This window comes from Sciurus vulgaris, assembly GCF_902686455.1.
Source record: "Sciurus vulgaris genome assembly, chromosome: 13".
In the NCBI taxonomy this organism is placed as follows: Eukaryota; Metazoa; Chordata; class Mammalia; order Rodentia; family Sciuridae; genus Sciurus; species Sciurus vulgaris.
This window is the reverse complement of record NC_136474.1, coordinates 58307534-58332650: the sequence shown is the minus strand read 5'-3', so window position 1 is coordinate 58332650 and position 25117 is coordinate 58307534. Positions and strand designations below refer to the sequence as shown.

Below are 25117 nucleotides of genomic sequence, written 5' to 3'. Positions count from 1 at the left end.
TATGAACCTCTGATTTTGAGTAAAATATATAGCAAAATACTTTTTTCTCCCAAGACTTAAAAAAATTAACGGGAATAACGTAAAGCTTTCAGTGGAAGAATTCTGTGAAAATTGTCAATAATGCTTCAAAGTGAGAGAACCAGGAGGTTGGGTGAAGAAGATCTCCTTGTTTTTCTTCAAGTGCAAACACTAACAGACTTGCTTGTTCATTGGCACAGACCTTTTAAGTCATCCCTCTAATAGGCCATGGAATCTCTTGAGGGCCTTTTGGGATGGCCAGGCAGGTGCTTGCTTTACCTGACCAAGCACTGAACATTGAATACATGTGTTGAAATCAGAGGTGATGTACAACCCTTTTACCTCAGCAACACTTATCTCTGCTACTTTAACATTAGGAAAAAAAAAATTACCATGCAAGCCAGGATGTGCTTCAAGAAACAGGAACCTCACCACCATCTTTATACTGTGTTTACAGTGAGCAGGCCATGCTTACAAATGTGGGAAACAGACTTATTGTAGAAAGTAAACTGCAGGTTTGCATTCCAGCAAGACCATCCATGGATTGTGTAATCCTGTGAAATTACCTAATGCAGAGGTAGTGCGTCCAGAAACTAGGAACTATCCCAGTCTTTAAGACTGACAAGAACTGAGTGGGAAAAGCACGTGCAAACAGCTGACCCTAGTGGGCATCCAGTGACCTAGTTTTCCTTTTCCCTCCGTGTGTGTGTGTGTGTGTGTCCTCTCATGTGCCTCAGTCTCCAGCAGCTTTTTCACATAATGTAGGTACAGCACTGGATGGTCACCTTCTTTTCCATCACGTTTCTGCTTCTCCACGCTTGGGCCTTTTTCGTCTTGCCTAGCAGCCAAAGCTTAAACTGGTGGGGGTAACTTCCAGCTCTGTTTGTGGAGTTGCGGGGTTGGGGGAAACGCCAAGGAGGGTTCCACATCTGCCTTTCCCATCCTCGTCTGTCCCCGTGACACTCTCCTGTCCTGTCTCCTTAGACTGTGGGCAACTGGGCACCAAGAGGGGAGCACCCAAAGGTCTGGCCACTCGTTACCCAGCTGGGAGTGGAGAAGAGCACGACTGCGAAAACGATCCCCGAGTTCTCTCGGTCCTCCGGGGCTCCGGGAAGGGCCCCGCGCACGGCGACGCCGGGCGAGGCTGCAGGGCGCCCGAGCGGTCGGACGGGGGAGCGAGAGCTAAAGCTTGCGGAGTGAGCCGAGCTGCCGGCGCCGGCTGCTAAGGCCAGGGAACAGACGCCGCGCCGAACCCGCCGGGTGGCGGGGCGGGAGTGGCGCGAGGCGGAGGCCGGGCGGGAGGCGGAGCGGGCGGCGCCGGGGAGGCGGAGGAGGAGGCGGCGTCTCCCGGAGCTGCGCAGGCGTTGCTCGCACCTTGTTGATTAGTCAGTGCTGGGAGCGCTGCTATGGCGTTTCTCAGACCCGCGGCTCCTCCTCACACGCTCGAGGCGGAGGGAAGGAGGGGTAAGAGGAGGAGGAGGCGAGCGGGCGGCCGCCGCAGCTGCAGACCCGGGGCCAGAGGAGGCGGAGCGGGAGCAGCCGCCGCAGCCACCGGGGCCGCCGCTGCCGCCCGCCGCCGCGGGGCTGCTCCGAGTCCTCTCCGGGCTTGAGGGCACACGGGGCGCCCCAGCCATGCCCCGCAGCGGCAGCTGAGCCAGGCGCCGGCCCCCTTCCTCCGGGCTCCCTCAGCCGCCGCGGCCCCCGGCTGCCCGCTGCCGGAGCTGCCCGGCGCCTCCGGCGCGCCCCAGACCGCGAGCGCGAGCAGCGGCGGCCGCCGACGCTCGCTGGTGCCGGTGGCGGGGAAGATGGACACGGCGCCCTTGCTGGGCTGCAGCCTCAAGGATGTGAAGTGGAGCTCGGTGGCCGTGCCGCTGGACCTGCTGGTCAGCACTTACCGGCTGCCCCAGATCGCGCGGCTGGACAGCGGTGAGTCCTGGCTGGGGCGCAGGGCAGACGCGCGCGGACCGCGGTCTTGGCGCGGGTGTGCGCGCGTGTGCTCGTGAGGGTGGGACCGGTGGGGCGTGGGCTGCCCGCCCGCCCCCCCCCCCCCCCCCCCACCCCCGAGCGCTGGAGTTGGCCCGCGCGGCTGTCGCAGCTCTGGCGCGTTGCTCTCAACTCTCCAGCAGCGGCCAGAGAGATGGAAATCGGAGCCTTTGCAGTGTAATTAAAAGGACGCCTTAAAAAATAAAATAAAATCAACCTGGGGAAACCTCTGCAGATAGTAATCATGGACGCTGTCCCTCCCCAGCCGCCTGCAAGAATTACTCAACCTGAGAAACCCCGAGGAGTTATCTTAGGCAACTTTCTTATGAAAATAATTGCGCTCTGGGTGGCATCTTATTTTGGGTGCTCTCCCTGACCCCCCAACCCCCTTCGTCAAGAAGCAGCAGATTAAACAGGAAAAGCTCCTGGGTGACCAATGAAAGGGATCACATTTCTCAAAGACCTTTTATTACAGCTTGTCTGTTTTGTTTAACCCAACTGAAAGTAATTTAGGGCTGTGTGTAGAAAATGTCTTCAGCAGAAGTGTTGGTATGTTTAAGGTTAATTATTAGCTTAGTGCATTTTCAGCCTAGAAAGAAAATTTAAGTCACTGAAACATACTGTTTTGTAATCTGACCTCAGAACCAAGAAAAGCGTGTATGTCCTGAAATTGCCCACCAGTGACCAACCAAACATCCCCCCAACTGTTAGCAGTGTGAGAGCTGCAAACAAATATGTAGATGTGCTACTATCAGGAAAGTAGGCGCCTTTCACTTGGAGAGTTGTGACATGTAAGGTGACAGGTTATGTTGTGTTTTGTTTTCAGGATAACTTCAGTGGGTTTTGACTTCATAGGATTTCAGACTGTTTTCAGAAAGAAGCCTGCCCTGCTGTGGGGCAGCCTGGCTGCAGGCTGGCAGGCAGGCAGATAGAGCTGTGGCCACACACAGGCCAAGTCAAAATAGCACTAAGTAGAAAGATGTCATTGGAGTCACAGGCACTTGTATTACTCCTTGTTTTCTGGGGTTTTGTGATTGTGCTCCTGAGCCGTATAAATGTCCAAAGGAATTTTTATGCCATTTTTTACTGGGATTAGATTAGATATTTGAAGCACCAATGTGAAAAATAAGGACAAGAAAGTTCATGAAACTGGAAAACAATCTTGGCATGCTTGCTGTCCTTGTTTGATTGTTGGTGGCAGTGGTGGACATTGGGAACAAACTGGAAGTTTTTAAACAAGTGATGAAGTGCAAATGACAATAGATGTTGAATCCAGAGGAGGACAGATGGTATGTTGAGGCATTTCTGCTTAGGGCGGGGTGGGAAAGTGTCTTGTGCTTTAAATATGCATTTGCAGGTCTGAATCTGTGTATGTATTCAGTGTTTTTATTTATTCCTCCACTGTATAAAATTGTATATACTGGCAGGTTGTGAGTCCTCACCTTTTGTGACCTTCCCTCTTATCTGCATGCTGCCAAAACTTCTTAGGCAAGAGAGCATTGGTGCATGTGGTATAAAAGTCACTCAAAAGCCTCATTAAACTGGAAGTTTAAAGAGGCTGAGGACCAGTTTCAGACATAACTCTTGAGTTTTCTTACCCCACTTTCCTATCCTCGCCATTCATAAAAAGGATCTGAATCAGCAGTGTCCTCATCCCACACTTCTTTTTAAAATCAGGACGTGGGTTGTGAGTTTTAACACTGTGTTCTTTCAAGCCTGGAATGGATTTTGATCATTATGTGTAATTCCAATTCTTTATTATAAATTTAACTTATTTCCTTATTATCATTTGAGAATCACCATGGCACATACAAATTTATAGTCCTAGCCCAATACTGCTTTGTACTTTGTCTCTTTAACAATTGCTTCTCATTTAAACACTTTTTGTTAGCATGGTTTTTAATAGCTACATAATGTTCTTTGGGGTAGCTGTACTGGAGAATCTAGTCCCCAGTATACTGTGGACGTTGTTTCTTCAATTTTTGTTAATATAAATCATGATATAATGAACACTCCTGTATATAAATCTCTGTTTAGAATATATTCCTTCCTTGCTGATTGCATATGAATCCTTTTTAAATCCTTGGCACACATTGTCACTGCCTTAAAGACTAAAGGTTATGCTCATTTATACTAACATGGACATTGTAGGAGTATTGCTTTCTGCTCACATCCTTAAAAAATTAGGATTTTAAAATATCTTTACTAATTAGTTTGGGCAATGTGTTATCTTAGCAATTTAATTTGTGTAGACCTTGAAAGAGCCAGTGGTAGATCTTCTGCTTATTTTTAAACATGTTTCACAGCAGTGTTTTAGAACAGGTTGAGGACTTGTGGCCATATTTTTAAATGTTATCAGTGAAATCTCAAATTTGTTGCAGTCCTCATCCTGTGTATATCTTTTTGCCAGTTTTAGTACCTCAGGTACACTTTACACACACACACACACACACACACACACACACACACACACACACACAGAGTCCTACCCCATACTTAGATGTGAAAGGTAGTCATTTTCCAAATCACTTGCTTTGAAAGACACTAGAAAGAAATTGAAAAACATACCACTAGTTGACATTATGCCAAGAGGAAACTTTTGGCTAATTTTAAGCTATCCCGAAGGAACATTTAAAATCTATTTTCTGAACTTTATTATTGAATGCCCATCATATGCAGATACATTTCTAGATGCTTGATATACATTGCCTCAATTCCTCAGCAGCCACATTTTAAGGACTTTGAAAATGTGAGATTGAGAGAAATTAAGTGAAGGACTCAGCTAGTAAATGGAGTGGGCTCTCCATAGGACTTTGTGCCTCCTAACAACTGACCTCTTGGGCTCTGTTACCTCCTTGTCCTAGGGAGAGTAGTTTGGAGTAGGTCTGATTTCAGTTGTAAATAGCCTCACTGTCTCTCTCAGAGCTTGAGGACTGGAAAGTCAATATTTTAAAACAGTATAGACACTGAATTAAGTACTGGCATCATCCATCATGTTTAAATGATTTTCTACCTCCCAACAGAGTGGCTAGAAAGAAGCAGGGGCTAAGAAGAAAGGTTACAGAATCAGAAAGAAGTAAAGAAGTGGAATTTGGGGGAATAGGGCATACATACCTGTATAGGAGTCTTTTGGGATGATTGCTTAGTACACTTGCTATTTAAAAAATATTAACTATATCAGACATGAAAAACTCCAGTTCTCCATAGTAAGCATGTCATTCCTAAAATGCCAGTTAGATGGATGTATTCAATTTTACATTCCCAATGTTGAATTTTGTCTTTGTATGCAAAATTGAGTGTTGTCCCACCAGTCTTCATGGAGAATCCAGAAAAAAGTACTCTTGCAGTTTTCCTTGGGAAGATTTGATGGTATTACATCTCATCAGACAAGTCTAATCCCAGTCACTGAAGCCTGTAAGATCAAATATTTATTTACTTTTTTAAATTAAAAAAATTTTTTTGTAGCGGTAGGGATCAAACCCAGGGCCTCACACTCACTGGGCAAGCACCTTCTCACTGAACTACAGCCTCAGTCCTTAAATTTATTTTTAAAATGATACATGAAAACATAAAAAATTTGCATATTAGTAGGGTAATGATGTTTCAACACACGCATGCACTGTATACTGTTCAACTCACTTTAAACCAATCTCTTCAACCATTTGTTGTTTATTCAGGGTGATATTTAAACTGGTCTCATAAATCGTTGGCTATAGAACCAGGTTCAACAGATATGTTTAGGACTAAGAAGACAGAATACTAACCCCCCACTCCACTCTAGCCATGCTCACTCAACTGGGTTGATGGAAATTGCTTATTATCTTTCTTGTTATTTCATCTTGGAAAGACTCTGAAGGTCTAGAGTAGTGTTCATCTACCTATTTTGTTCCTGTAAATCCTAAAAAAAAAAATTCTATGAAACTCTAAACATGTTTTTAAGTTTCTAAAATTTTTCCTCCTAAGTAGTTGAAAAGGGTGTACTTTTTCAGAATATTATAAATATTGACATTTTTAATTATATCATTTTAAAAAACTTACTGTAATTTGAAGATACATGAGTAAGTTCTTAATCACTTAAAAATTTGTACCTTTTTTCTCCCTAGGTTCATATTTTGATCTGCTTTTCCTTGTATAAAATAGACTATCCCAATGCAACATATTTGTATGCTTGAAAGTATTTTATTGATCATTGTCATACTTTTTATAACAAAAAAGGTTTATAAATTGAAATCCTGTACTTTTTATTTCTTTGGACCACAAAACAATTCATATTTAAATATTCTTGGGTTTTTGTTTTTGTTTAACAAAGAATTAGAAATTACCTGACTTACAAAAGGAGTTGTTACCCAAATACTAGAGATTCCATCCCCTCAACAGGCATTAGCACTTTTCTCTTTTATCAGTCCTCCTGAGGTCTTTGCATCCTGGGGAATGCATTTCAGAAAGATTTGGGGAAAGGCTAGTTTTGTAAAGTTGGGGAAGGACCATTGTGAGGGGGGGTTGCTGAAGGATAGCTTTCACCCATCACAGTCATGGCCATCACAGGATGGATGTCCCTCCATCATAATCACTGTCCCAGGTAGATAAATTCCTAGACAAGAGTACAGTTGAAAGTTGAGGATCTGGATACTGATTCTTCTGTGACTTTTATGAAGAACCCCTTGGGAAGTGTTGTCTCTGCTTCAAACATGTACTCTGGTTCAGAAAATGCTGATGTAGCACACTAATAGATGAGTTAACGACCTTGTTGTGTGTTGAAAAGAAAAGGAAGGCCGAGACTGCATGAATTGAGAGGGAAAGAGGAAAAAGAAGGTAGTAGAAGTTGGAGATAGCTAAATAGGTAGACTTGGGACAGTCTGTCCTTCCTAGCATTGTGCGGGTGTCAGATCTGATTCCAAGCCCTGAGTGTGTTGGGGCCATGGGAATTTTGGTCTTTGTTTTGTGCTCAGGTGCTTCTATAGCTTTGTCATTTATATGCCTGGAGACTGTAGGGTCTTAAGCATGCACACTGAGACCCCAGGAAGGCTCCCGGTGTCTGTGCAAGTGTGGAAGGTCTTTGCAGATCTATGTATAATCTTTGAAATTGATGTAAGTTCTCAAAATCTGTTCTGTGCTTGATGTTATTTTATATATGGGTGTATGGATGTGTGCATATGTGTTCGTTTTACTTTTTTTCTAAAGTAACGGTGTAAGTCTTGCTCTAGGATGATGTGTCTTATGGTATGGCTTCATGCCCTCTGGTGTTCTACATTTACAATACAAAGAGTATACACAACCAGGGTAGGGAAAATAATGGTTTTAAAGATGCTGGATTTGGAACCAAGAGACCTCTGTTAGCCATTTCATAGCTGTGAGTTCTTGGTCAGGTTTCTTTTCCTTTTTTTGGTACTGGGAGTTGAATCCAGTTGCACTTTACCACTGATCTACATCCCCAGTCCTTTTTATTTTTTTGAGACAGGAGCTCCCTAAGTTGTCCAGGCTAGCCTTGAACCTGTGATCCTCCTATCTCAGCCTCCTGAGTCTCTGGGATTAAAGATGTGTGCCACTGCACCTGGCTTGGTCAGGTTTCTTAACACCTTTGGTTTCTTACACCTGTAGGTTTCTCATGCAGAAAAAATGAATATTGTAGTTATGAATGTATCTCTTAATTATTTATTAATTTGTTCACTTGTTCCCCTAATATTTATTAAGTCCCTACTATATGACAAGCCCCATTACAGTATTATTGGAGCTACAGTAATGAACAAATCAGACAAAAACCTTTGTCCTTCTGGAGCTACATTCTTGTGTTTCTACTTATTTTATTAGATACAATAGCATATATGAAATATATGCAGATATATAATAGCATGTGTGCAATACACAACAGCATACCTATGAGATTGGCATAGTGAAGTGCAGATCATTTGAAGGGGAGGCTTCAGAGTATACCATTTAGGCAATTGAAGTAAACTAAATAATAAGTGGATTTTATTTTCCTTATACAGATAAAAAGAAACAGAAAAATGCTCCGACTGACTTTAGTCTCTTTCCTCTTGAGTCCTTAAGTTATTAGTTATCCGCAGTTTATGAAAAGGAATAAAGTCTTTATCAGAAGTGTTATAAACTTACCCAAGACTGGAGTTGGGAGGGACTGAAGCAGAAAGTTAGGAAAAGACTTTTTAATCTAGAATAGACATGTGAGTCCTACTAAATGGGACCAAAACAAAGAGTTGAGAAACTTAAATCTTTTCCTGCTTTTAGCATGGACCTGTTACCTTCACTGATTGATGGTCAGTTTTTCGTATACTTTAAATTTTTAAAAATTTATTCTTTTTAGTTATACATGACAGTAGAATGTGTTTTGACATATCATGTGTACATGGAGCATAACTTCCCATTTTTGTGGTGGTTCATGATATTTTTAGTATACTTGTATTTGCCCCCAGCTCTCACCTATTCTGACTATTGGTCATGTCTAAAAACTGTGAAGAAAGAATAGGGACAGTGATAAACATTTAGACCCAAAAGACAGGATTGGCTGTAGAGCTTCAGGGTCCTAGTTTTTCCAAAGAAGATGGCTGTTTTGAAAGTCTTAACATGAAATGAGTTTCCACACTGCCAGTAAAATCTTAAGATGTAAAAGCAAAACTGGTTTGATTGTTGTGTTGTCTGCATCATAGTTTAAAGAGGGAGTATTTTTGTCTCTTTTGCTCATTGGCTGCCTTGTTGAAAGAGCAAGTTCTTGTGGACCAGCTTGTAAACTCATTTATTTTTATTCGAGATTCCTGAGGTATCTGTCTTTTCACTTACTGAGTAGAAGTTCTAGGAAGACTTGTAAACTCCCCTCTGGTCCTGAGCAGGATTCTCAATCTTAAGAACACCAGCTGTTTGGATGAAACATGAAAAATGATTCTCACAGCTTCTTTATGTACTATTCTGTCCTGTTTTAAAAATATAAAATACTTGCTTAAGTGTTTGGAAATTCATGAGATTAATTTCCTTTAGAAGCCATTTTCATATGAAATGCCCCTCATCCCCAAACTTCGCTACCTTACCCTTATTCCCAATATTACAAAAACGTTTATTTGAATTTCAGATTAAAGGTATCTAAAACTATTGTTACTGTTTCTTAGCACCTAGCACAATGCCTGGCATGTAGGAAGGACTCAGTAAACATTTAATAAATAAACAAGCAAATCTCACTATTAGCAACTGTGAGGTTCAGAATATTTTTATTACTAAAACTCTTCAGCTCAGCAAGTCTCAAATAGAATTTCACTTTTGTTCCATTTAAGGTAGTCATTATATTCTTAAATTTATAAATCAGAACCAAAATGATAGGACCTAATTTATATTAGCAGCAGGAAAACTAATAGTGTGGATCATCATTATTTATAAAGTAACAATTCTTAGAACTGTTATCAATATTTTAAATTATTTCTGGAAATTGCAACTCATTTTCAGATTTTTCTCTTAGATAAATAAGTCAGTTTTTTCTCATACTAAAATGACTCTTACTATCATGGTCTACGAGTAATGACACCAACCTTTGAAACTAGTCACTGCAATAAAGAAAATACCTGATTGGACAGTCAGCTAACCATTTACCCATCATCTCATATCAGGATACCAGTGATTTTCCTTTTTTTTTTTTTAGTTTTTTAACAAGATTTTTTCATATTTTTAGATTTATGCATTGTGGTCATTCATAACAGTGGGATTTGGTGTTACATATTTGTACATGCACACAACATAACAACATAATTTGGCCAGTATCGCTCCCCAGTATTTCCCCTTTCTCTTCCCTTGGTCCATTTCATTTATTCTACTGATCACCTTTGATTTTTATGAGATCCCCCACCCTGCCTTTCTTTGCCTTTTTCCTCTGTAGTTTCCACCCATGAGAGCAAACATACAACCCTTGATCTTCTGAGTTTGGCTTATTTCACTTAACATAATGTCAAGTTCCATCCATCTTCCTGCAGATGACATAATTTTTATTTTTTTTTTATGACTGAATGAAACTCCATTGTGTATATATACCACATTTTCTATGTCCAGTCATTCGTTGGTGGCCACCTATCTAGGCTGGTTCCATATAATTTGACTTTTGTTAATTTTGCTGCTATAATCATAGATATGCTTGTACAGTCATTTTACTTCTAAGCAAAGCAAGCCACTTGGTTCCAATGGTGTTAAAAAACCACAACTACTAGTTTAGTACAGTTGTCATCTTCCTAGAATAGACCCAGGATTGACTTGAAACCAGAGTGTCTTAATTTCACTGAGTTTCCTTTTATGCCCCCGAAGGAGTAGTACATTGTGGTAAAAGAAGGAAAAACAGCATTTCCAAGCCCCTTTCTGGAGGTGAATTGTGTTACCATTATGGGCAGATTGTTTTAATTGATTCTGCTAATTGTTAACCCAGTTTGAAATATTTAAATACCACTTGGGCTTTGATGACTTAATGGTTGTTTAATAAATACCAAGTTACTGAATTTAAAATGCAGCACAAATTCTTTATAGTTATAAAGATATTTGTTCTGGGTAATATTTAACGTGTACAGAAAGTTGTTATGATTGGGCTGTTTCTAACATGGGGTGATGTAATTTTGAGCAGTACTTATGTATATATCCTTGTGAAGATTTTAAACAAGTTAGGCTCTGTTGTGTTTTCCTCAGCTCAGTAGAGAAAAATTTCCTTGGCTGGACACTTGTATATTAAGGTGTTAGTTTTCTTAATCCAAGACTTTAGGATGTTGGAAATGAAAATTTGCCCTCCTCCTAGTTGGGAACTAGATTGAAATATCTAAAAATAACTGAAAAGGGTAAATGTTTGCATTCCTATTTTTAATCACATCTGTGAGCTTGCAGGTAATTAGAAAGCACCAGTTTTAACAGTCTATCATCGATTCATAAAAAGGTTAATGAAATGCCTGAGAAAACCTTGAACAACTTCAACACATCTGCAGTACAGATTCTGCATTCCATGATTGATATTCATTTTTTGGATTACTGTTTTTTCCTCTAGTAACAGTGAGTACATGAGGGGTGGTTGGAATCAAAGAGCCAGCATGTATCCATCCCATTATCATTCCTGGTCCTCAGCAGCCTATGCTCCCAGATCTTCAGTTTTAGTGTGATTCTACTTGTTACTGAAACAGAATCAATTTTTACCTTTGGGCCACTGACCCACAAAATCAATCAAGCACCAAACCCAAGTTAAAAAAAACAAAACAATTTAATTAGTTGGAGAAAGAGAGAGCACGTGGCAGAGAGAACCCTAGGGGGTTTAAATTACCTACTTAAAAATACCAAGTCACAGAAAACTTTATAAGAAATGCCCCTTATTTTTGGTTTATTTTGGTCCCACGTTTTGGCCAGTTAAGAGAAGGGGAGCCATTAAGAGTGGCTAGGATCAGAAGTTCTCTTAAGCTCATCATGGCCTTGTAGACCACTTAAGGTGCATTTCAGTTGTGTATAATACAGGTAACACACACACACGCATACACACTCATACAACGTGGTTTATACAACGTGGAGATTTTTTTTTCCCCCCACATAAAAGGAGCTCTGAGGTATGTAGTCCAGGACTTAATATGGCAATCCAAAGAGTCGAGGAGTAGGCTTTATGTGTTTTGCTCTGACATTCTCCGTGAGGAGTTTTCACTCTCAGGGTCAATTCATGCTCCTAAATAGCTGCTGGAGTTCTCGCTATCTTGTCTGCATCCCACACAGCAATTAGGGGCAAAAAATGTTTTACCCCTATTCCTACACCACCCTTCACTCAGATCTCATTGGTCAGGATTGGGCACTTCCATGCAAAATGGAAGACAGGGAACTGAAGTCCTAATGAGTCACGATGCCCAGGGGTTCCTATGGCAGAAGAGGTGGTGGATTTTGGGTATTAGGAGCCACTTTAGCAACCTCGGCCACCCAGATTGTTGCTTGGTGCCCTTTCTTCCCATTTTCCCTCTTACTCAAAAACACTGTTAAAATAGCCACATTGTTGGGCCTCAGCCTCTTGACACCTCCCTTACCCAGGTTCTTCCTCAGCGAAGGTGGTGTGTGACCCTCTTGCCCTGACTTCCTCCTCTTTTCATCCTTGAGCCTCAATTGCAACTTCAAAGTGGTTCTGTATTTAAGAAGCCTGTTATTAGAGGCGAAGTGCTTTATAAAAAGTATGGCATGGAAACTGCTTGTGAGGAATTGTGATAGAGGCACACCTCACTGTCTTTTTCCTGTGCCTTGTCACATTTCCTCTGATTCCATACACAGTGGAACAGCTGTACAGTTTTTAAAGGTGCTCCCCACCCCCACGGCCCAGAGTCTTCATGTTTGTGTTTAAAAAATTTTTTTCTGAGGCTAGGGTTGTGGCTCAGTGGTAGAGTGCTTGCTTAGCATGTGTGAGACCCTGGGTTCGATCCTTAGCACCACATAAAAATAAAATAAAGGTATCGTGTCCACCTACAACTAAAACAAAATATTAAAAAAAAATACATTTTCTGTTCTTACCCCAATGTCATCATTATAGAAACTTTGGAAAATATAGAGGAAAAACAAAAAAGATAAAATTGATTATCTGTCTTAATTCCAGAGCACATTATAACATGTTTTATAAGCATTATTTGTTATGCAGGCATGGAATATAAATGGAAAATATATGTCAAAGCGGAACCAAACTATGTGAAACTACTTTTTGAATTTTACATTTGCTCACATTTTTCTTCATTACTAATATTCTTAGAAAATAAAACTTTTGTCACTGAATGGGATTCTGTTATTACCAATAAACTGTTATTTCCTTGACTGTTTTCCAGCTGTGAGACATTTGCTTTTGAGTGTCCTGGTTTTGAGAATGTCTTTTTACTTAAATCAGTCAGTTTTATATTATTCATCATTGTGGTTTGTAGAAGGGGGACTGTTGTTATTTTTAGATTGTGAATGGCATCAATAACTTGCATCTAGGAAAGTTGGAACCATCAGCAATGAGTAAGTAAGCCCAGTACTCTGTACATTCTTGATTATCATAGTTGTTTCTTAGTCTTTGCTAATTTAAATAATTCAAGAAATTAGCATGTTTTTCTATTTTATTTATTTGGTTACTAATAGAGTAACTTCAGTAATATATTTTTGTTTGTTACATTTTCTGACCTCTTTGTTTGGTTTTATTTGATAGCATAATACAAAAAACCTAACTATATTCTTTGTTTTCTATAGGGTTTTTATAAATAATCTTCAAATTTAATGTCAGTTAATCACTTTGTAAACTGTTTTTCTTCAGTTATGTTTATAAGTAGTTTTAGTTTCTGAAACAGAATAATTGTGATTAATTTACTTTCTTATCAAAATAGATATCAGATTTAAATGTGTAGTGATCACTCTCAGATTGGGACTGATCCTCTGAAAGAAAGAATATCCTTTCAGTGTATAAAATAAAATCATCTTGTGAAAATCTTGGTTAAACCATGTGTGTATTCCCAACTATAATTCTATTTTTGTTGGAGTCAGGCAGCTTTTCTGTAGATACTTCATTATTAATAAATTCCTGTGGATTGCATAAAACTAAGATGACAGATTAGATTCCTCAGCGTTTGACTTTAAAGAATAAGAATGCAATTGGCAAATTGGTAAAAAGTTTAAATTCTATTTTTAAAAATTTTTAAGTTGTAGATGGATGGACACAATATCTCTATTTTTTTATGTGGTGCCAAGATTCAAACCCACTGCCTCACACATGTGAGTGCTCTATAATCCCAGCCCTTGAATTCTTTTTTTATGTAATCAATCTCTAACATACCCTCATGTGCTGCGTGTGGGACAGAGACAGACTAGAGCAACTTCAGAGTCTTTCGAAGCTTAGGAGCTGAGTCCTGACACTAGGAGATAAATAACAGAAATTCTGAAATCACTTCAAGACCCAGAGAAGCAAATGTGATGATTCAAATGTCATTTCATTTCTTCTGTTGAATAACAATGCAAGTGTTGAGTTCACTGCTGATTAGGAAGGGAGACAGGTAGGGGAGGAAGAACCTAGTTTAATTCTCTCTGGATATAAAGCCAGTGATTGATGGGAAATAAAATACATTATCAGTCTGCCAATTTAGCACCTAAAGACTCTATAAATAGTTGTATTTATCAGTGTCAAGGTGACAGTTGCCGAAAGTGAAGTATAAGATAACTTTCAGGGTATCTTCTAATGCCAAAGAAGAAACTTCAAATTAACTTCACAGTAGATCAGGTAGCTTGTGAATTGTGCTTACTTCAACTCCCAGTCTCTCTCCTTTATCCTTGGCTCCACTGGAAGATACTAATCTGAGCAGACTGTGTGCAGGTGAACACTTTCATATTAGAGGAGAGTTCCCGGCTAACTGGCAACTAGAAGGGAAGGATGGAGGAGATGGGTGCACTAAGTATAATCCACCTAATTGTTTTAAACAAAACTTCATTCTACCATTTATAAACGTCACTGTGAAGAATATGGATATATAAACATGTATACAGTGCGATAATGAAAGTCCCTACCATCTCGAGATAAGCCCCATCTAACATTTTGATGCATTCCCTACTCATACATATTTCAAATTTTACATAAATGAGGCATTTTAGCTATTTTAAAAACATCTCTCTCCTTTCACATCAAATCCCTCCCTCCCTCCCCCAAGCCATTCTGCCTACCCACATAATCCACTTCAACAATCTAGTGCATGGTCTTCATATTTCTTCTGTACTTACCTTACATTGGCATTTCATATGTGTAGAGAGACACCTACAGAATTCTGTTATTGTTAAATAAAATTGGATTATATTACAGATACTTCTGGGATTCTCATATCACTCATGGGAATCTTTGTAAATCATCTGGTATCATATGTAACTCATTTTTTAACAATTACATTAATACTCCATGATGTGAAAACACTCATTCTTTTCATTGATTCTTTTCATTGATTAATTACAGGGTATAATTAATTGCCAAGATGTGATCTAAAAAGTCCGTAACAATTCTCATTTGTTTCAGGGAAATGAAAAAATACTGTATCTTTAACATCTGTGTCAAGCACAATTATTATAAAGTTTAATGGTTATAAAGCGAGATCTTATTGCTTATTGTTATTTTCCATATAGCTATTAGTAACGTTTTGCTACTTTTTAAGAAGAGAATTGAAATCATGTTCTTTGTTTTTTCTATTGTTGGCTTGTTCTCATCAATTTCTAGATGCTATTTGTATATTATGGAGATATTTCCCCTAGTTTACATTTATTTTATTTATTGATTTTATTTATGTTATATTTTTCCATTTAAGAGTTTTTAATTTTCCTGTGGACAGTTTCTTTTTCCTGTTTTTGGTGTTGGTTAAGAAAAATCTCTCTTCTCCTAGATTGTACATGTAGTATTTTGGATTGTCTAGGAAAATTTACAATTTTTTATTTGTCTTTAATCCATATGGAATTAATTAATTTTTGCATATGATGCAAGATTTTTTTTTCTTGCAGGCTGCTGTTGTGCCTGCCTATTTATTCAAAAGTCTGTTACTGCTGATATGAACTATCTTTGTTAAATTTATTTTGCTCTTTAACAGTAGAAAGGCATAACTTGAGCCACACCTGTCTTTCAGGGAGATGTTTTTGTCTGTGTTCTAAGAACACATAAGGTTAGTGAAATCTGAAAACAATTCTTTTGTTCCCCAAAGAAGAGAAGTTATAGCTAGAACTGCCCCTTGTCTTGACTTGTTCTTCTTTTCCAGTGGCCATGAGAGACCCATGTTTTGTTTTTTAAAGAAAATTTAAATTCCTTTTGAAGCAGAGCTACCCTGGTGAGATTTAGAAGTGATATTAACTTGTTAAATGCCTTCTAGAAGCATAGTCCAGATGCTTTGGCAAAAAGTTTTCTCCAGGGAAGAATTTGTTTTAAATTGATACTTTACTAAGCTGTTGCACTTTGTGCATGTGTGTGCACACACTTTACTAAGCTTTTGCACTTTGTGCGTGTGCGTGTGCGTGTGTGCGTGTATGTGTGTGTGTGGTGGTGGGGAGATTCAGAATTTAAGAAGGATTTGCAAGTCACACTCAATTTTAGGTTACTTAATTGAAAGTTTATTTCCCCATTATCTTTCTATGAGGGACACACTTTCATGCATTATTCTTAATAATGTGTATATTTCTTTTAAATATCCCATAATGACCTGTATCTGTCCATTTTTGAAGACTTAAATTTCTCTCACATTTTGTTTACCTCTCCCAGACTCTTTGATGGCCTTGTCTTCCTGATTCCTCATAATCTTACGTGTAAGGACCAGAATTAGAACTTTCTAGAAAAATTATAGGGCAATGTGGATCTTCTATCTTAATTTCAAAACCCAGAGTGTGTGCATAAATAGAGGAGCAAGAAGACAACTCACAATATAGATTAATCTCTGAGACTTCATCTACTATGTGATCCTTGTGTAAAATTAGAGCAAAACCTCAATCCCGGATCCCCTGAGGAACTTTATTAGGTTGGAATAGAGAGTATTTAAAATTTTACTCTTTTTAGATTTGTCTGAGAACAGGGATCCCCTCTTCTCTTTCTATTGTAGGTTTCACAAGTCTAGTATGATGCTCCCCTGAGGGATCAGAGATCTTGTCTGAGTGACTGTTCTACAGTGTTGTCAGGGTACTCCCGCTTACACATGGGTGCACATACTCTGTTCTTCCCCTCTGGCCTGGTAGCAGGTTTTGGGCAAGGTAAGAAATAATGATTCTAGTAGTCACACCTTCCTGCTTTAAAAGCTCAGGGGACTTGGTGTCTTTCTAAGACTCCGAGTTTTCAAACTAACTCAAGCTTAGAAGAAACCTCATATGCAAAAGTGTGACTTTCTTTAAGATTTACTGATGGATGGAAAGAAGTTGAAACATTTCTGAGGCTGGGGAAATTACGGTCAGTTCATGGATTATCTTTGAGCCAAATAATTCCATGTACAAAGCAGACACGTGAGACAAGGAATATTAGTGAATGCCCCAGTATTGGGGAGGGGGATAATCTAAATGGAAAATCAGGGCATATTCTCTGAAACATCCATCTCTAATGAAGAATGCTATAGTTTGGATCTGGAATGTTCCCCAAAGGCTCGTGTATTGAAGGTTGATCCTCATATTGGCCCTGTTGGGAGGTGGAAGAAACGATGGAAGAGGGGCCTAATGAGAAGTCTTCAGTGCGTTGGGATTGTGCCCTTGAAGAGGGATTTGGGACCCTGATCTCTTCCTTTTTCTCTTTTTTGATTTCTGGCCATCAAGTGAATGTTTTACTGTCATGTGCTACTGCCATGATGTGCTTCCTTGCCACAGACCCAAGAGTGCAACAGGGCCAACCAGTTATGGGCTGGAACCTCCCAAATTATAACCCAGAGTAAACTTTTTCCCTGTATAAATTGATTTTCTTAGGTATTTGTTACAGTGATAGAAAGCTGACCAACAGAGAAAATCCTGGGTGGGTTACTCATGTGGCAAACGATAAGGGGAAGTTCCTTGTTATATATGACCATGTTATGATTTTTTCCTTGCGCTACATTTTCCAACCTCAAAGAATAATTTAATTTTGTGTTCCCAGTAACTTTGACTTCTCTCAACACTGGGATTGTGTCTTTCATGCCCAGCACCCAAGATGGTTTTCAAATTGTGTTACCTTGGCAATATGTAGGTGTTCAGTGAAACCTTAAGGACCTTTTTTTTTGGGGGGGGGGCATGATATACAATATGCAAACACACATACAGTGTAGTGGGGTGAATGGTTGTGTTCCTCCCCACTCCTACCCCTCACTGCCCAAAGAGATGTCCATGTTTGAATCCCTGGAACCTGTGAATATCACTTTATTTGGAAAAAGATCTTTGCAAATGTAACTAACAGTCCTGAGATGAGATTATTCAGGATTCCCTGAGTAGGCTTTAAATCCATGGCAGTTGTCTTTAGAAGAGAAGGGTAGAGGGAGATCTGAGATGGGAGTAGGCACTGTGACCAGGGAGGCAGAAATCGGAGTGATGGCAGCCATAAGCTGAGGTTTACCTAGAGCCATCAGAAGCCAAAAGAAGCAGGGAACAGAATCTCCTGTAGAGACTTCCGAGGAAGTGTAGCCTTGCCGCCAGCTTGATTTTGAACTTTTGGCCTCCAGAACTGGGAGAGAATAAATTTCTATTGTTTTAAGCTACTTTTTGTTAATTTATTATATGACCCACAGGAAACTACTGCACAAACATACACAATGCACACACACACACACACACAATATACAAGTTTTGCTAGCCTAGAATTAAATAAAATGCCAGATTTTTTTAAAAAAATGGAAATTATAAATATAGAACTATATCCTCTGGATTAAAAAAAAAGTTTCTCCTAGCATCCATCAATAGGCTGATGGATAAGTGGGAGTGTGGTATGTGGTTTCACAATGCTGTTCATTTAGAACAATGGAACACGAGCTTGCTGTCTCATAAGCACAGTACCAAGAGCTAGGAACACAAAGACAAATAAACAGAGCTGATCCTCAAAGAGTACATAGGCCCAGATTCTTAGACAGTTATCATGTGATAAGCATGGAAATGCTCCATCCCATAGGTCAGTTAACCTTGCCAAGAACTCTTGGGGCAGTTTTTACAGAAAACATGAATTGGCTACTGAGTTAGTCATTGAAGTACAAGTAGAATTTTGCTGGGTTTGAAAGAAGAATGTATTCCCGACGGAGGTTTAGAACATCCAGAACAAGGGAATGTGGGAGGGAAAGTAGGGAATCGGGCCCAAAAGGCAAGTTAGAAGCAGATTTTGAAGAGCCATAGTATATTGGAGATTGACCTTTATCCCAAGGCTACACTGGTAGCCCTTAACCTTTGGTCGCCTTCCAGGACACAAATAACAGAATGTTCTAACAGAATAGATTACAACAGAATCCACTGAGTCCCAAATTGTTATAAACTCTAGTATAAAAATTAACAAATAACAAACCTTACAGTGTAACGTATTCTAATAATTAATAAGCTACTCATATCTGTAGCAGTCTCAGGAGAGGCTTGATGTGGAATCTTGGGCTGTGTACCCATCCTTCCCCAGCTTAAGATAAACCTCATGTTTCTGCCCTCATCAAGAAAGCAAGTCAGAATATAAGTGTGTGTCAAGTTTTCATAGAGAAAGGTAAATCTGTTTTCATTATTAAGAATGAATTATTTCACACATTTCAGTATTTTACCAAATGCAGTATTAACATGTTCTATAGGAGGTAGCCGTGTCACTAGTATACAGGTAAATGGCTCATCTTTGTTCCCAGGTGCATAGCACAGTGCCTACTTACAGAAACGTTCGTCAGATATTCGATTATATAAACAGTTGGAACATGTTTACCCTTTAAATATGGTAAAGGCCTATATTTATTTTTTACTTTAATGTCCTCTTGGAAGATCATTTAGAGTAGAAAAAGGATAGAATTAGAAAGACAGTGTTTTAAGCTACAGGGTTATAATCAAGGAGAAGGATGGCCTCTGGCCAACACTGCATATGTGGAAGAATGCAGAGGAGGAGTAGTTATGTGAAGGAGAGATTTCCAGGGCTAATGATTGAATATGGATAACAAAGAAGGAAGCATTAACTAGTGCTGAGGTGACAGGTTTAGATGCCAGTGCCTTTATTAGGATCAAGAACACATATTGAGAAGCAGGTTGTAGGGAAGTGCATAGTCAAGGTAGGCCAGGTTTGGCACTGTAACAACAACTTCAAAATGTCAAGTTTTTTTAAAACAGCAAAGGTTAGGCTGGGGATGTGACTTAGTGGTAAAGCATGTGCTCAGCATGCACAATTTTCAGTTTGATCCCAATCCCATTAATACATTAATTTAAAAAACAGTAAAGGTTTATTCCTTGCTTATGCTATATGCGATGACACTGGTTGGCTGGAGGGGTGGGGAGTGTGGGACTTTGTCCTCTTTCCCCTCACTTCGGGACCCATAATTGCATGTCCATCCATTGTTACTGAGGAAGGAGAGAGATTCAGGTATTATGGCAGATCATCCCCTGGCCCCTTAGAGTGCTGCCTGTAAATGGTGCTCCTCAGATCCCCCTTACATGTGGTTGTCAGTGGAGAGTTCCCTAGCCACACCTACCTTATGAATCCACCTACCTTATGAATCCACTATCGGGGGAGGTGTGGGAAGGCAGCATAATACGTGGACATGCTGGCGTATTGAAAGGGAATTCTGCCCACAAGGAGCTAGAAATCTTGCATCTTGAGAGACTTCAGGGCTAGAGAAATACTTGGGAGATGTCAGTGTCAAGTGAATAACATTGATCACTTGGGAATAGAGCCAGTGCTATTGATGGGAAACGATCAAGGTTAATAAGTTTGTGGTAACACGTGTTGCAACCCTTAAACCATATTTTTTTTAAGTAACTAGTTATAACTTTTAAATTTTATTTAATGGTTGCCATAAGGTTTCAATTAATCACCTAAACAGAATTTAACTATTTTAAGACTCCAAAATTGCTGACTTGCACTTAGTAATTTAAAAGGTGCCCTTAGATTTTGCCGTAGGATTTCTACCAGTTCTTTGACCCAGCAGGGAAGACAGCATATTGCAGAGGATAACCATTGTAGTTGAAACAGAAGATCCGTTATAAGTTGATTGATGCCAAGGTTGCTGAGCACTCCAGAAATTAGCATACCTTTAAAATCTTTCTGACTGTGCCTCAGACAGCAGAATCAGCTCAGCCTTGCTATAATGATGTTCTTTTTATAGCTCCAATTACTGGCAAAGGGAGGTAGTTAATAGCAGTTTTCCCTATATGGAAGGAGACTTGTTTTCTATTCTTCATTGTCTTCAAAGGTTCTTAGGCATTTGCAAGCCCAGCCTCCATGCCTCTACCCCAGAATTACTCACTTTTTAAATGTTTCACGTAGACTTCAGTGATTATCCAAAATAAACTCTCTTCTCTCCAAGACTGTATGTTTATCATTGAAAATGAAAACTGGTTTAATGCATGCCTTCATTCTCTTTGATGAAGATATTAATAGCAGGAATGGTGTGAATGGTAATTCTGGTTTTCCTGGTCAAAACAACATTAAATTTCTGGGTTTTGGTAGTACTATACCATGCATATGTTTTTGGTGGTGGTGGTATTATTATTTTAAATAGGAAGCTAGCTTTAACTTCTTGACACAGGCATGCAAAACTAGTAACTGTTTCATATTCTGCATGGATGTTTACTCCTGGATGATAATTATAGTTCAGTTTGTTGAGAATTAATTGTGGTGCTGGATATTGCACAGCATTTTATATATGTTGTCTCATTTACTCATAATACCCACAGCAGAAGAAGAATCTGCTCAAGGTCAGGGAGCGGACAACTGGCAGCCAGCAGCCAGAGGCAGGTTTAGAGCCTCTCAGACCAACCAAGAGTCCTTCCCCATGTGCATTGCACATTTCAGAGCAAGAACATCATTTGTCAATCATTTTTCTTTTTTTAAATAGTGAACCTCTTAGGCACAGGTACCAAGGATAGGCCTGATCCCACTAACTGAAGTAAAGAGACCACAAGGGCCCCTTAGAACTGTTTCTCGCGGAAAGGGACTAAAGTGTGGACATCCGAGGTGGGTTTCTTATTTGAAAAGGTTATGTCTTCCCCTACCCTAGGCTTCCCAGCAAGAAGGTGACATATAACGGCAAAATAAGAATGGCTTGTTTTTCTCACTTGACTTTTAAAAGTTATTCCCAAATTGTCCACAGTGGTCCATTAATACATATATTTGGTATTCCTGCACATAAACCCATATGTGTAGTGATACTCTTAATCTACCTTGGAATGGGACTTGAAGAAACTGCAACCTCTGTCCAGTGTACCTCTGCTTCTGGTGTTCAGCCCTCTCGTCATATCCTTCCCCTGAACTCAGCAGCAGTGTGTTCGACTTTACAGAGTGAAACAGCAAATCCTGTGGAAACCAGGCAGAAGCCAGCAGTTACCCTCAGAATTGACAAAAACACAAGAGACAGAATCAGGGTGTGTGGTCTCACTTAGGCCCCAACATCAGTAGATAACCTGCTCCACATACACATCTGTACCAGGCAGTTACATTTTTATCAATTACAATTCTAGCAGGGATTCTTCTTTAGCTTTTTGGAGATCAGATGAAATCTGCTGAGGGACGTAGATAATGCACTAAAAGGTTTTCATATAATTTCCAAGTGTTCATGGATAGCCCCCACTCCTGCCTGAAACCAGGGACCCAGGCCCTGGGCTGGAGTGTCTGACGCTGCATGGGACTTGGACACAGGACAGATCATCAGGCAACCAAGTAAGATTGCAGATGTTGGTAAGATTGGAAAGGCACACCCTCTTTATTCTAACTTTATTATTTTACATTAAAATCTTCAGTTTCTTAGGCAAGTAGTGATATTTTTTTGTGTGGTGGCTGGATGTGGGGAAGGTGTTGGTACCCTGGAATGGGAAGAGAGAGAGAAGGTTTCCCCAAATGAAAATGCATGGTATCAGTTCACACAAATCTGTTGTTATTTGACTCAAGTCTGTCCCCCACCCCCCTACCCCCCACCACACAGCAGTGAGTTTACCCTGAGTCAGAGTTGGCACCTGTGGCCCATGGGCCAAATCTGGCCTGCTGCCTGTTGAAGTAAATGAGATTTTATTAGAAAAATAGCACACGCATTTGTTCACATACCGTCTATGGAACCTTTTGTACCACAGTAGCTGAAGCCAATAGATCCGACAGAAATTGTATAGCCCCTCCCAAGCCTAAAACCTTGACTCTCTTGCTCTTAAAAGAAGTTCGACATTCTTTATCCTGAACCATCTGTTCTTGACTAGTGTCCTTCAAGACCAGTTCATTTACGTGGATGGAAGTTGGATGCCTGTAGACCCTGCAAAGTTAAATGAGACTCTTGTTTGCTCATTTAATAAATGGTAGATATTTCTTTAAAAATGGGGCGAGAGCCCAGAATAAAACCCTTTAAAAATACAGGATGGCCATTCTTTATTATCTGTGTCCTTATTATCTGTGAAATAGCATAATTTTCATCCCAGGCCAGGCTCTCTAGTGACTTCTCAGAGTATTCTTGGCTGATACAAACTAAATTATTCAATGTAACCCTACAGAGCATAGAACCAGAAAGCCAAAAACACCCCAGTAATAACACAAAATGAATTTCAACAACATATTTTCAAATTATGTGGTTTCTTGGGTCATCTGTGGTACATCCTTTCATTAGTGTGATTAAGAGCTGTCTATGGAAGTAAACTGTGATCATGCTTGTGATATGTAAGGTCCCTACCTCCTAGAGATTTTAAAATTTAACACTTTTATGTTTTACAATTAGAGTTACCTCATTTTTTTTTAATAACTGTTCCAGTAGATTTGGAAGATCAATCTTGAGAGATAATTGTTCATTATTTATTGCTTTCCTGTGAAACAAATATGGTATAGTTTTCTCTTAGATGGTACCATTGCATTGATGTTAGGAAAGAAAAAGTTGCATTATGTCTGTTTCCTGGGCTGGGGTGCAGCTCAGTGGAGTGCATGTTTAGCATGCATAAGACAGGATTCACTCTCTAGCACACACACACACACACAAACCCAAAGTCTGTATTTAGGAGATTTAGGAGGCTTAACTTTTCTACAAAACCAAGGAAATTTGTTAATAATTTTGGAGGAAGGAGTATGTATCAGATATCAGTAAGACCATTATTTAGATATTTATTTGATGAGTGTTTTTGTTTAATAAGCTTTTAAATATGCAAAGGTGAAATTTGAAAACAATTTAATTGAATAGTTTTATATAGGTAAGTTAACTAATTTCTTTATTAAAGATATATATACACACACGCACACATACTTTTTTTCCAACCAGAAAAAATTGGTCTTCAATTTGGCCCTAGGAAATATTTTATTCAGGAATTCTTCGGCTTAAGTCACGGGGGATAATTTGTATAGTAAATGTAAATGAATTATCAGAAACCCACTTACACCTTCCTTCTGAATGTAAATTAGGTGGTGAGGATTCTTGTGAAACATTTGTAACTGCTGTGTGTGTGTGCTTGTGATAGGAAGAGCATATATGGTTTTAAAAGCAGGGAAGTTGCATGCAGTTAGTGTTCTCTGTGTATATAGTACAATCAGGGCCATTGACGGCCGTGGCAGTTGAGCCTGCTGGACTGATATATACAGTAAATGTCCCTTAATAAGATACTGCTGCCCGGTTACTGTTTGAAGGTTGTGCCTGATAACACTCACCAGGGCTTGGCTGGATTTTTCTATTTTGACTTTACTCAGTTTCATCTTCTCAGTGTTTGAAAATTTAACCCCCACTTTTTTTTTTTTTTTTTTTTTTTTTTTACGTAGAATAATTTAGAAATTGCAAAGGGATTTGGGAAAAGTTGTCTGAGGAAGCAGTAGTAATCTATTCAGGAAGCTTCATACAAATTCCATCAATGAGCCTACAATTGGGGCAAAATATGAAAGAAAGAGACACTGCCATTACATCTATCAGCTTCCTCCTGGTTTTTGTTTGCCTTGGAAGTTGTTTTACACTTTTGAACTGCAGTCAGATGTCAGTTTCCCTCCTGTCCCTGTGTGGGAACTCGAGAGATTAAGAAACTTCTCTGAACTTGCTTCTTTCTGTGGAGGGTCCCGGGATCCCATTTGCCCCCATGGGCCCTGTTTGCACCTCTGGTCCCAATGTCATTCTTCACGGATCTCTCCTTTCATTCTGGGAAGTGCCCTAGTTTGGACAACACCTTATGTAGTCTTTCTGTTTGTAGGTGGAGATAGCATCTCCCTCCTTGTCTCACTGTGATGATGAAATAAAATAGCATGGAGATGAACACCATGACTTAGTTTGCAAAAATAAAATTTTTGTTGTAGCAGATAGCCTTGAATAATGTAAACCTGGTGAACGATTTTATTATTTACACACACACACACACAATGAGGAAGTTGCTGTCCAAGAAATGGGGAGAATATTTTGGTAACCATTTACTGTGTATTAGTAATCAAAACTACCTACGTTTTAAAAGAAATAATTACTACTATGTTTATGTCATTAGAGATTTCTGCCACACAGCTCTGTGTATCATTGTTTCAGAGTCCCCACCTGATATTTGAATTAAT

General features: G+C 39.5%; 1 protein-coding gene across 2 annotated transcripts in view; it reads left to right on the top strand.

Moving 5' to 3' along the window:
* Window positions 1-1816: 1816 nt before the first annotated feature.
* Window positions 1817-25117, top strand: part of GAREM1 (GRB2 associated regulator of MAPK1 subtype 1) — a 181990-nt gene continuing 158689 nt past the window's right edge. For both annotated transcript variants that reach the window (XM_079109330.1, XM_079109329.1), the window contains exon 1: window positions 1817-1944. In XM_079109330.1, the coding sequence (XP_078965456.1) occupies window positions 1824-1944 (121 nt within the window). In that variant the 5' untranslated portion in view covers window positions 1817-1823. The remainder of the gene's footprint in view (window positions 1945-25117) is intronic.